Genomic DNA, 12,994 nt, shown 5'->3' with positions numbered 1-12,994 from the left:
CCTGCTCTTCTTCCTGTTCCAGATAGGAAGCCATCTCCATCCAAAGTGTGGCTTGGCTTTCTTTGCTTGTTATGTCTTGATCCAGAGACACAAGCTCAGCCAGAGGATTTGGAGGAATTTGCCATTACAATATCCTAGTGTCTTTCTTTGGCATGCTGTCAGTGATACTGAGCCCATTTTTGGGTTGAGGGTAAAAGCCAGCTCCCAGGTTTGTAGCTCAAGGCCTCTCTTGAACAGTGATACCCCAAAAAGTTCCTGGGTTCACTCATATCACAGGGCATTTGGGCTCAGGCATATTTGTTCATCTGAAGGATGGCTTCCTGGTTTCCAAGACATTCTACCAGCATTACAATATTTGCTAAATCAGCTCCACTGAGGTCTCTCACAGGAAGATCTGAGCTGAATTTCTTTGATTTCTTCCTATCCTAGAAAATTGCTCCATACAGGAGCCATTTTGCAGGATAGCCTGAAGAAGTCCCATGAATTTAATGTGAAATACTAGCCTGTCTGCAAAGCTGCATAATGTGTCATAACTTCTGCTTCACCTAGATAATGGACCTGCAGGAACAGTTTTAAGCTTCGAATCATGGCACTCTTTCAGACCATCCCAATCATTTCAAATCCCTTACCCATCCTGGCTAATGCCGTCTCCATGCTCAGGCCACTGTTCTGCACCTTTTCTTCCAGGGGCTGCAGGCTAGTGTCACCTGTACCCAGGGAAGAGCTCCTTGGGCTTGATAACTGAGCATCTTTTCCTATTCCTCACCTGTGCAGATCATTCTCCAGCCTGACAGAAGTTGTGCAGCTCCCTGCTGTACCTCTGATGCCTCCTTCACAGAAATCCAGAGGAAAACACCAAAGAATTCCTCTGAAGCAACTTGTATTTATTCCTTTGCACCAAGAGAGAAAAGTAGACAAAAAAAAGAAGAAAGTTGTCTCCAGAAGAGACAACACAAGCTCTTCACAAACAGCTTCAAGCTGGTCTAGTGGAAGGTGTCCCTGCCCATGGCAGTGGGGTTGGAACTGGATGATCTTTAAGGTCCCTTCCAATGCAAACCATTCTATGATTCCATGATTTCTGTGCTGAGCATGTATATTGGCTGACGGGTTGAGTACTCATTGCACCAACTTTTGTTTTAAAGAAGAAAGAGGACAGGGCTGATGAAACCAGTTATTTATCATACAGAGAAGAAAGACAAGAGAATCTGTGCTCTCCTAATAGAAGTAGCTTGTCAGTTGGGGTCTTTTGTTGATGATCCTGGAAGCCCCTACTCCATGCATGGAAGTTGCTTCTCTTGTGCCATGTGTCCCCATGACACGAGAGCAGCACAGCAGCACAGGCTTGCCCTGGCTACCATACCCACAGCCCACTGGCCCAGCTCTACCTCCCCTGGGCCTGGTGACATGTGAAGAGAGGGGACGTCATGCCCCATGAGCACTGACTCTCTGTGTTTGCAGTCCATGAGCATTAGCACAAAGGTGCAGGGGAGCGCATGGATTCAGGCAGCCCTCGCATGGGTACTGTGCAAGCTCTTGGTGATGCCAGAGGGATAATTCGAGTGTCTCACAGGTGTGTTTGCAGACTTGGTTCAGTGCTAGCATCCCTTGCTCAAACAGATGCTTTCCAAACACCTAAGGGCATGAATGTTATACATGGACTTTCTGTGAATTAGCCTTATGGAGGTAACTGGAGGTGAATAGAACATTTATTTTTTCCTTGCTGCTGTTAGGGATACACTCCATATCTAACAGAAGATTGTGCATATACTTCCTGCAGCCGCAATCATTGAGGCAGACTGGGGCTGGTTTAAAGAATATCTCTGGAAATTAAGCTTCTATTATTTCCAGATTATTGTATAAGAGGTACTGGGATTCTTATGTCCTTGTAATCATGCCAGAGCTGAGGCAGAAAGCAGAACTTTTGTTTGTCTGATGTCTTTGCACCCAGAAAATATGTTCTTCTCCAGAGCATGCAGCTTCTTCATCAGAAAAAGAGAGGAGTTCAAGACAGGCTTTCTCCCTGCAAGCCAGGTCAGACCTTTTATGTTTATTATGATGCTTCTTCCCTCCCAGTCAGTGTGGCCACATCTAAATGGATTGCCTAGCACTCTAAATGCCACCCAGGAACTTCTCCTGGCATGGTTCTGCAAGTTTTTTCAGTCGAAACATGTTTACATGCTAATTTACCAACATCACAACAAGCGCACCAACCCATCTGCGCCCTGCTTAGTCAAATTATAACTCTGTGTTCTGGCGGGCTGAACATTTGACATTCTTTAAAATAAGGGGGTGGCCAGCCAAGTGGTGGTCAGTGCTGAAAGCTGCCTGGGAGAGGTGGTGGGTTTGTGTGGCCAGTGCCTTGCCCAGTGTCCCAAGCTGGGGGGTGCCAGACAGCCCCCCTCCTGGGGTGATGAGCTGCTCCTCTCGTCACTGGCTGTTGGCTGTGCTGGAGATGAGTTGGAATGTTTCTGAGGCTTTCCAGGAAGGTTTTTAACTCATCTTCTGGGCACCACTCCTTTGCTGCACTACAAGCAGCCTAAATAACTCTGCAGCAGTCAAGTCCCAGGCAGAGGTCTGGAAGAGACTTGCTCAGGTGGTTTGGAGGCAGCATCTACAAAAGTCTTGTACTGTCATGCCAGAAACTTCCACCTATCTTTCTCATGCATCCCCACCAGAGCAGTGTGGTCTTCCTTTTCTTCATCTCATGTCCACTGTAAGGACCAGAAGCCATTTCATGAATTGTGCAGAACTAACCAAAAGACAGACTCTTTTACAAGATACATATGATGCTTCCACAGCATCTGCAATGATTCCAGCGTGCTTAAAATTTCAGGGGCTCCAGGGTGATGCTAAGGCCATTTTTCATTTCAACACACTCACCTCTACTTCCCAGGGGCTCCAAAACCCCAGGTGTGAATTGAAAGCATCACTCCATCCATTTCAGAGATGTTCCAGTAAAAAACATTTTATTCTTACCCTGGGCTGTGTCAAAATGATGGGCAGGCCAAAATATTTGGCTGCAAGTTACTTAGCACCTGTAGTCTCCAGAGACACTAGGAGCAGGTTAAGCCTCTTGGGGAAAGTGATACAAAGTCTTGGAATTAAAGTGATACATTGTGCTGTTAAAGGAAAGTTACCTCAGACATTGGATGAGACAACCTGTATGGAAAGAGGAATAAGATGGAAATGTCACACAGTGTCTAAGTCGTGGTCCCTTGCTCTACTCCAGTGACTCCTAACACTGGATGTGCCCGCAATGTGACTATCCATGAGCACAGCCAGTACTGTAGAGATGAGAAAGAGGATTTTTTTTAACTGCGTGAAGGCTCGTTTCCTGGACCAGGCAGTGGAAGCCTCTTTGCTCCACCTGTACCGGGCTGAAGCCTGTGGTTAATCGCACTTCATTACAAGCTGAAGCAAAGCAGCACCAAGGAGTTTGTAACCAGCTGGTCGGCAAAGGGGAGAGGCCATAGAGGGAGGAAGTGTGTTTCATAAATGTGGGTAAGGAGTATATATTATGAGCATGCTGGGAATAAAAAACAGTGAATAGTGTGCCTCAAATTTCAGACCAGTTCCTGTGGGCCCTCTTAAAGCTTATTTCAGTTTTTAAGTAGTCACTGGTTACAGTAATATCCCCAATGTTTAGGAGTGAGGAATGTTGCCAGACCCTCTAGAGTCATGCATCCAGAAATTTAATGGAATTATTAAGTGCATTTAGAGTTCCTGTTTATTGTTAGAGGCGTGATGTCTTAGCTTGTCTGCTGAGTTGCTTTTTTTCCTGCAACACTCATAAATTCAAAAAAAAAAAGGAGGAAAAACGACCAGAGCTTGCTTTTTATACTGGACAGGGGTTGTCCAAGTCACTTGGTCTTGGTCACACCTGGCTGCTACATTGTCCCTCACTGACACTTATGCAGAAGTCTTATTGGCACATTATGCTGATGGATGGGCTGCCTGAGAAGGGAAGCCTTCAGATATCCCCGTTAGAATGAAGCGGAAAACTTTTGACAATTTTTATGTCTTTTTCTACTAAAATGAAAAGTTTTTATTTGGTTTTGAGCCAGAATGACAAAACAAAACAACTTCTTTATTTACATACATTTCACATTTCTGGGGGAGGGGAGCATTCAGCTGGAAAATTATGTATGTTTCAGCCATGGGGAAAATTGCCTTCCTACTGTCTCTCCTTTTTTTATTGGAACAAATAGACACAGTGAAAATGTGAGCCAGCTTTTTTTTTTTTTTTTTTTTTTGCTAATACTATAAAATAGGGAGCAAAGCCGGCTTCTCCTCATTTTCCTTTACTTCTTTATTCTATCCTGTCTTTGCCAACTGGAAACAGAACCTGGAGTTACTTTGTCTCTGGAAACAGCTCTTGCAGGGCTAAACTGTTTTCAGCGTTTTCCAAGTAGAAGAGCCTTTTGGAGCCCACATGGCCTTCTTAAAGTTTATAGGGGAGGAGGTCTGAGAAAACAAATTCGTATTTTCTTCTGTCAAACTTGTTTGGTGAGAGAAAGAATTGGGGAGAAATATTTATAGGCAAAATTATATTAGCAATTTCCCCCATGACTAATCAATATAAGGGGCATTATACACAAATATGAATCCAAAAAGCCTAAACTGCCTGTTTTTTTCCTATGTTTTCTTCTCCAACACTACTGCCAGCCTCCCCCTCTCATGAACAACTGATGCTTCTGAAAGTGCTTTGTTGTCTGCACAGCATAGGGAGCTAGGAGCAGAGGTGGTGGGAAGTGTATGTCCTTCTCACAACAGTGTTCAACTCCAGAGCAAACACAGTTTCTCAGTTCAGGAGAAGAAATCCCTCATTAGTGACACTGCAGATGCAGTTACAATTTCTCTAAATCAGTAGCAGAAAGAAACAAAACTGAAAAGCAGCTCTGTAGCGAGAGAGCATAAGAATAGGCTTCACAAATACTTCAGCTGTGATGACAAAGATCCTTGCTCAACATCAGAAGAAGCTTCTGATGCCATGCCATGTGTTGGTCTCCTTTAACAGAATAAAGACTGAGTATTAAATGAAATATAGCAAGGAATCATTGATTAGAGTTGTTCTCTGGAAAAGATTAAGAGAGCATTTGGATTTCAGTTTGAAAATAAAATGAAAAACTAACAAGCCTTGAATGAACTTTCCAATGTGGTTTTCATCTGGCTTGGCAGGTTTCTCCTGGAGAACAGAAAGCTGAAAGAAGATAGGAATTAGGGAAACATGCTGTGGCCCAAATAGAAATTCTTCATCAAAAAGGGAAGTGCAGAAGCAAAGCAGTATGTAATGAAAGCCAAAAATCTTATTTAACCATGTTTGTCTCTCTTGTTTCTTCTGTAGGGCCAAGTATTTCCAGGGGAAGAAGGTGAATGGAGAATTTGATATCCGAGTGGAACAGGTCTGTGACAACTAAATTTCCCTCTAAGAAATGTGTGCACAGGGCTGAGGTCTTAAGAGAGATAATCTGTCAATATTAATTCTCTTGAAAAAAGGAACTAATGAGGAATTTTAAGATATGTCCATTTTATAGAATTGCAGAAGCTGTAAATGAAAATATCTTATTGGGCCATCCTTTGCAAAATCCTTTGCCTTACCTTTGCAAAATCAGTTGCTGTTTCACCTTAAAATTACATTTGTTGTTCTGGTGATAGGATTATAATTTTTTCCATTGGAAGACTGCTTCATAGCTCCATATATACTTGCCTGAAAAGGTGCAAAGCTGGTATGCCACAGTACATGCTGTTGCCAAAGTAGAAATTATTACTAATAACCATCTGTTGGCACCTAACTTGAAAGCAGGAGTAAGAAGAGAGAGATGTAGGGATGGGATGGTGATCCTGAAGGAATCATATGCTTGTTTTATACTAATTAGGGCTATAAAACTGCTAGGGTGGATAAAGAAAGCTGGTGAATGTTGTTTGAATGACCTGATATTTTTTGTTTTTATAAAGCTGTTGGTTCGGTATCAGGTGTGTACAGATTATTAACGCAGTGGTTTCAAAGACATTCTCAGGACTCATTGCCCTTGTAAAGGTGTTTCTTCTCTTGTCAAAGGCGTCCTGTCCAGTTGCCTCTGAACTGTACATAAGCACATATGTTCTGATCAAATTGTGTCATGGACAGAAAAGTTAGAAAGTCATTTTTTGCAACTATGATACTTCAAATACTTAATTTTTCTCCTTTTATTGATGTCACACTTGTCAGTACTCAGCAGTATTAGCAAGAATAGTTCTTTCTTGCACTTCCTTATCAAAGTCTTTATTTTGCTGGCTGCCTTAGGAATTACCCGAAGAGAATAGGAAAAATAAAAAATAAAAAAATCATGCTTCTCACTTAGAAGCATGAAATCAAATAATTTAAGTTTGCCCCTCAAGCCTATGATCCAACCCTCTCCATCATTCAAAGCAGGATTAGCTTCAAAGGTCGACCTGATACTCTGCAAAATGACCTGTTAATTCTTTCCAAAACCTCGTCTCTTCCTTTCCCTCATATTCCTTCTCCTCAAATGTTATTGCACTTGAGGTCCTTATAAAAGAACTCTCTTCAAATGGTTGATGAGTGCAGGATAGAAGGGGACTCTTGATCGCTGATGGGCTAAACCCAGTTGTGACCCTTTTCATTGTCACAAGGTAGCTTATTGCACTTCCCCAAGGACTCTTTCAGGGAGACTTTCCTATCTACGTCTTGAAATCCTACACGTAGACAGAATATCCATGTTTGAGAGGAGGCAACAATTTGCTCCAACAAAACCCCATAAGGCTGGTGTGATTCTGATGGTGAGAACCATGGCCAGGCCCCCTGCAGCTTTCTTTAAATACCTAACACAGTGACTGCAGCTCTTCCCAAGGGAATGAAGCCTGCAGTGGGTAGCAAGTGACAGCTGAGGAACTGAGAACAAGGATCCTGGCTGTTTCCCCTTGTCCCCTCCCTGCCCCTCAGATCAGGCAGCTCAGCCTCCACTTAGCGGGCAGGGAACTGCTCTTGACTCCTCCAGACCTCAAAAGGAGAAAGGACGACCACTTTTCCCAGCTGGATCACTATCTGTCAAGGGAAACACAGAAACTGCATTGTAATGGGCAGTCCTTGAATCTGACCTCAGGCCTCTCTGCTTATCATTGAGGCCAAGAGAGGGTCACTGCTTTCTTCAAGTTTGGGCTTTCTGTCCCCTTCTGATTTTGCCCATTCATCCTTGTTCAGTATTTTTTGATATTTAATTTTCATTCATTGCTCCTACCATGATTACCTGGAGCCTTCCTAGCTTCTTCATTCTCTTCCTCAAGCACAGTCCAGGAACCTTAACTCTTGTGAAAACAGGTCCCCTGAGGCTGAATGCTGATCCTCTTTACCTGAAAAATTAATATTCTTCCACAGTCTTCTTATGGGAGAAAAAAAAAAAAAAAAGGCAGGGAATACCTGTGTGTTTACCAATCTGGTCCACACCTTTCTCTTTGAGTTCCCAGTCACCAGTCTTCACTACTATAACTCCCCTATGAATGACACACAGACAGTGCCATGACACACAAACCCTAACCTTGCTCTTCAGTTCTGAAAAAACTCTGCATCAGATCAAGGTTTGACTCTCAGGCACCTCCTGAATCATTTGGTCTGCTCAGTAAGTTCATTTAGTTTTTCAGTTTTCCATTTGATCCTGTTTCAGATAACCACACATTATTGACTGAGCCAGAAATACAGTTTGCCTTGGGTATTTTTTTTTGTATTTTATAGGAAAAAAAAAACCCTTTGATCTGAAAAACTAAATAATAAAGAAGTTTGAATGGCGGAAAGCAAAGAAAGGAAATATCCAAATGTTAAATAGTCTTGAAAAACCACACTGGGAAAAAGCAACTGCCCTATTTTTTCTGACCCTGCTAATTCTTTTGCCATTCTTCCAGGATGCTCTGTACTTGGTTTAGACTTTTTCTCCTCCTCTTTCATATGCATCTCCATTTCATCTTGATTCTTTCCTAGCAAGCCATTTTAGCAATCTTTGGGGGAAGCTGAGCAGAATAGTAGGTGCTATTTTTTTGAAGTCATGACATCACTTATTTGTAGTAGAGCAGTATTGCTGAAAGCAGCATTGTCTCTCCCTCTCTCAACAGCGGGAAGTCAGTTATCTAATCTGGTTATACACCCCTACCAGCTCTCTGAGCTGCCTCTCCCCCTTGGCTGTCGTTTGAGGAATGCAAGACATATGTGATCATGCTGTCTCGTCCTGCATATCTCCCACACCCAACACTGTGGAAAGCATTGGCTGATTTCAGCCGAATTGGAGAAACAGGCAGAAGTTTCAAGATACTGAGTTTCTACAAGAGGTGAATTCAGTTCATATTGGGCACTGAATAATACACAAGGATGAGACTGTTCAATGCCATCCTTCTGCTCAGGGAGCTACTTCTGCAAGTCTCAGCTTTAGTGAAAATAGGTCTTATGGACTCTCCGAGAAGTTTTTCTGGTTCTTTATCAGATAAATGAATTGCATAACCTTGACAGCCACCCCAGACCCTTGTTCTTCACATCCATTACCCCTAGCAAGAGACAGGAGTTGCTGTGGGCATCACCTGGTGACAGTGAATAGAAGAGAGAGCTGTCAGGATCACTGTGATGGGTACACCCCTCTCCTGTAATTCGTTCAAATGAATCACAGAGTCACAGAATATGCTGAGTTGGAAAGGACCCACAAGGATCATTGAGTCCAACTCTTAGCCCTGCATAGGACCATTCCCAAGAGTCACACCATGTGCCTGAGACTATCATCCAAACTATTCTTGAACTCTATCAGGCTTGGTGCTGTGACCATTTCCCTGGGGAGCCTGTTCCAGAGCCCAACTACAAAAGTGAAGCCTGAATTCTGCCTTTGTTTTTTATCTTCTAATCTTCAGTGTAACACCAAAATCATATTTATGAACATGTTTTAGAGGCTGCAGGATTTGTTACTGTCCACCATCGAGTGAAACCCAGGCATGCAACACCATTGCCTGTTTCCTGCTGACTGCAGGGAGAGAGATGCAAGGTTGGGGAGGTGGAAAGCAAACGCAAGTGCTCTCCTAAGTCAAGGCCCCTTTTCTTTGGAGGCAGTTTGGATTATATTTTGGTTATTTGTATATTTTTCCATTACAAGTCCTTCTGTAGCAATGATGAGACTGAATGAAATGCTCACCCAAAACTGAAAAGCTGTTTGACCTATTCCCACTAAAACCCTCATGGTTTGAGTTTTACTCAGTGTGGGTAAACCTCTAAGCTTTAAGGAGCAGCTGAGTCTAAAAATACTATCTCTATTTTATGCTAAAAATAAGCTGCTTAGATTTTGATCCATTTGTTGCTTTTACTTGCCTTGTGATTTCTAGCTTTCAGAACTGCAGTGTAAGCATCTCCATCCATGTATCCAGAAATACAAATGCTAAAAAAATGTTTTAGAAATGAAAAGCTAAATGTCTCTAAGGCTAAGTTGAACTTAAAGAAGAATCTTAAAGTGCCACAGGACTGGGCCACATTGCTTTTAGTCTCCCATGAAAATAATTTTGCTTTTATCTTCTCAGTCCTCTATCAACTGGAGGATAGGAGACATTAGGAACCACAGTATATTGAGGAAGAGAAGAAGTTATACCATAAGCCTTGTGCTCTGACAAAGGTTTTCCCTCACTAGAGGCAACTGGTAATAATCCAGCACCTCCTTCCCCACCCTCTCTGTCTTGTCCAGAGAAAACTAGATCTTGCATGCTCTAAGGAGTTCATACATCTCTGCAGTTTCCCGTATAGATTGTAACATACCTCCTGTGGGGGTCTCCTTGGGCATTAGATATGCCCCGTGCAAGAAGGGAATGCTGCTTGGCCATATGTCCCCAGCACAACCACATACGAGCAGAAGAGGGCAAGAGAGATGGGGCTGAGACCTGGACAACCACAAACCCATGGGATAGACCATGACACTGTGTGTGGGGGCCAGATGAGTGGGACACTTGACACCTGTCTGGGACAAAGATGTCTACAAAGCAGGAGATGTGCAGAGTAGGGTCACTGGGATGTCCATGGAGATCTGGCTTATGAGAGGAGACTGGAAGTGTTGGGTTTGTTTATCCTGCCAAAACAGAGGCTAAAGGAGACATCACTGCTTTTAGTAAATACCCTGATGTAAGAGAGGGTTTCATGACATGATGCCTGCAGTAGCAAAGCATTAGACCTTATGGCTCTGATGGGCTTTTCCAGTCCTGTGCCCTACATGGAGCACAGACCTAGCAGGCAAGAACAAGCAATACCTCTTGAGAGAGTCCACAACCTTCAGGGTACTTTTCTTCAGATATTTCCAAAAGCATCTTAATATGTTCAGAGACATCTTTCCTGGCACTGGCTAATTGATAGTGGAGTGGGGTGAAACATGTGGAGGGGAAGTGATGAGGCCAAAAGGTTCATCTACATTTTTATTCCTGTTGTTTGTTCACCACCTCCTTCCCACCATTTCCTGCTGTGACGAGGTGGGTCTGTCTGTCTGTCTGATCTGCATTCTTCTAGTACAGCTCATTCACTTGTTCCCACTGTTTAGTTTATTTTCAGGCAATGATTATTCAGTGAACTCCTATGTACATGCTTCTGGAAAAGTCTTGTGGTATAGATTATGACTCCATTGGCAGCATTGTCAGGAAAAAAGTTGTACTTGGCACTCACAGAAGATAATTGTAATACAAATCATGAATTCCAGCTCCACTGTACTTCCCGCCCTAAAGAGGTATTTTCATGTGTGGCATAAAGTGGTCATTTCAAAAGGTAGAGTCTGATAGGTTCATGTGTGATGAAAGGAAAATTTCCCTCTTGTCAAACAACTGTATAATTTCTCTTCATTATATGTTTAGGTTTGGGTTTTTTTCCAACTGAATGCCAGCAAACTGTTCAAGAACAGCAACAGCAGTTCTCATAGCTTCACCACATACAAGCATTCAGAAACCATGAATAAAGAGACCTGGACAACTAACAAGAATGACTCAAAAATAATGGATTTCTTAAATAAATAGTGTCTTCAAATTTTTTTTTTTTTAATTTTCATTGGCTTTTGGAGGTTTACAGAGTTCATGGTTTTGAGCCATTTCCTGGGATCAAAAGGATTAGAAATGTGCTTTTCTAGACCTCAGATTTTCAGGCAGCCACATAACTTCTGCAATGAAAACTCAAGACAATTCTGAATGCCATCCGAGTTGATGCACCAAAATTGCTCACACAGGTGAAGGCATGTGGATCTTCAGCATCAGCAGTGCCTATAGCCTAGGAGCATGCATCCTAGCTTCAGGACTTGTCAAGAGCAGTTGTGGAAGATCCTCTTAGAGCCACACAGCAGCATTCATAACCCAGCTGGACCCTCTCTATCCTTTTCTTCCAGAGATCAATCCCAGTACTGAGGGCAGCTGGGGAGGAGAGTGCCTCCCCAAGGGAAAATGTCTCAGGAAAGAGACACAGGGAATCAGGATGTGTAATATCTAATTCTGCATGCGTATGCACACCAAGCATGCATAGCCCCATCCCTCATCCTATTGAGATCCATACTATCTGTCCACCCTTTCTCCCTGTGCAGGATTTAGGGATTGCTGATTTTCCCCTTGAAGTGCTTGCAATGATTATAGCGTTTCAGGAACGCAGTCTTATGTCTGCCAAAGTCTTCCTTCCCTTGTACATATTGGAAGATCCACCAAAAAATAAAGCATAAAGTCCATTGAGAAAAGTATGTGATTTGACTATACAGTAGTAATTCCTCATTCCAAATGCCTAAGCATGGACTGGGCTAGTCAGTAGCCTAGACAAAGCAGCGTAAGGATTACAGCAGATCTCAGCCAGGATATGAGTTAAAAAATGGTCACATCGCTGCACATATGACAAATCCATACTCAAACATAGTTGGCCTTACATCTTACTCAACAATGGTCGGGTCTGTGCTGAAGGACAGTGAGTCTGAACCATTACAACTCAAGGAGGTTGCAGACCTGTCAGAGAGAATGCCAGTGACAGCAACAACACTGACCACTGTGCTGAAAAACATCACCTACAAAAAAATCTTATAAGAATGGGGACTGCTTTTCTCTAGGGAGAAAAGGGAAAAATGAAGGGCAAGTCTTCAAGCAGTAAGTCTTTAGTTTCCTGCAGGAAGAAGTAATGGCCCCTCAAAAAAAAATTGCAGTCTTAAAAAGTAAGGCAAGAGATTTAGGTTGGGCATTGGGAAAACTTTCCAGGGTCATTAAGGGACAAATTGCCTGAGAAAGTTCCTCATCTGTGGGTTATGTATATCTGTACACAATGTCAGAGGCAGAGCTGATCCTGCCTTAGGAAAGAGAGGTGGACTATGTAATGCCTTGAAGTCCTTCCAACACAACTATTCTATGAAAAATGCTTAAAATTCACCTTGAAAACATGCTTCCCTTGAACCATTAACAGATATAGCTTCCAAGCCAGGCATTTCTACTATTGCATGATTTAAAATGACAAAATCTTCCTTGTTGTAATATCAGAAAAGAGAAACTCCAAAAGATCTCCAGCACCTAGAAAACTGATGGAAACTGATAGTAGCTTCAGGTTTAGTCCAAATGATCTGGAGCGCTTTCTGAATCACTACCTGAAGTAGGCATCTTTAACAGAACTATCCTCAAAATAGCTGTGGGCATTGTCTCAAATCTGGGCCTCACAGAGGTATGAAATATTTCTACTCCCACAGTATGTATTACGTTATTTTTCAAGGCAGATTGTGTCACGTTTATCGCACATGGCTCGTTCTTGCCTTGAATGTTTTTGCAGCCACTGGCACCATTGCAAAGCCAGGATAAAACACCATCAGGCTAATGTAATGCCTTCTTCTGTTTGATGATTCCTAATGCAAATGACTCTGCAAGGCCACAGGGAGCTGGACTCTCCTGTTTTATGCATAGTTACCTGTCACTCTATCTGCATGGGCTGCTTTCAAAGACCCCTTTGTCTGCAAGGTAAACTCAGGCTGGAGATGATCTCAGAGTTGAAATC

At 42.7% G+C, this 12,994-nt stretch overlaps 1 protein-coding gene across 3 annotated transcripts in view; it reads left to right on the top strand.

Moving 5' to 3' along the window:
* The window catches only part of SYN3 (synapsin III), a 205,898-nt gene that overhangs the window by 34,788 nt on the left and 158,116 nt on the right, over nt 1–12,994 (top strand). For all 3 annotated transcript variants that reach the window (XM_064654915.1, XM_064654913.1, XM_064654914.1), the window contains one exon: nt 5,345–5,402. In XM_064654915.1, the coding sequence (XP_064510985.1) occupies nt 5,345–5,402 (58 nt within the window). The remainder of the gene's footprint in view (nt 1–5,344; nt 5,403–12,994) is intronic.

This window comes from Pseudopipra pipra, chromosome 5 (assembly GCF_036250125.1).
Source record: "Pseudopipra pipra isolate bDixPip1 chromosome 5, bDixPip1.hap1, whole genome shotgun sequence".
In the NCBI taxonomy this organism is placed as follows: Eukaryota; Metazoa; Chordata; class Aves; order Passeriformes; family Pipridae; genus Pseudopipra; species Pseudopipra pipra.
Note: the sequence above shows the minus strand (reverse complement) of the source record. Positions and strands in the feature narration are given on the sequence as shown.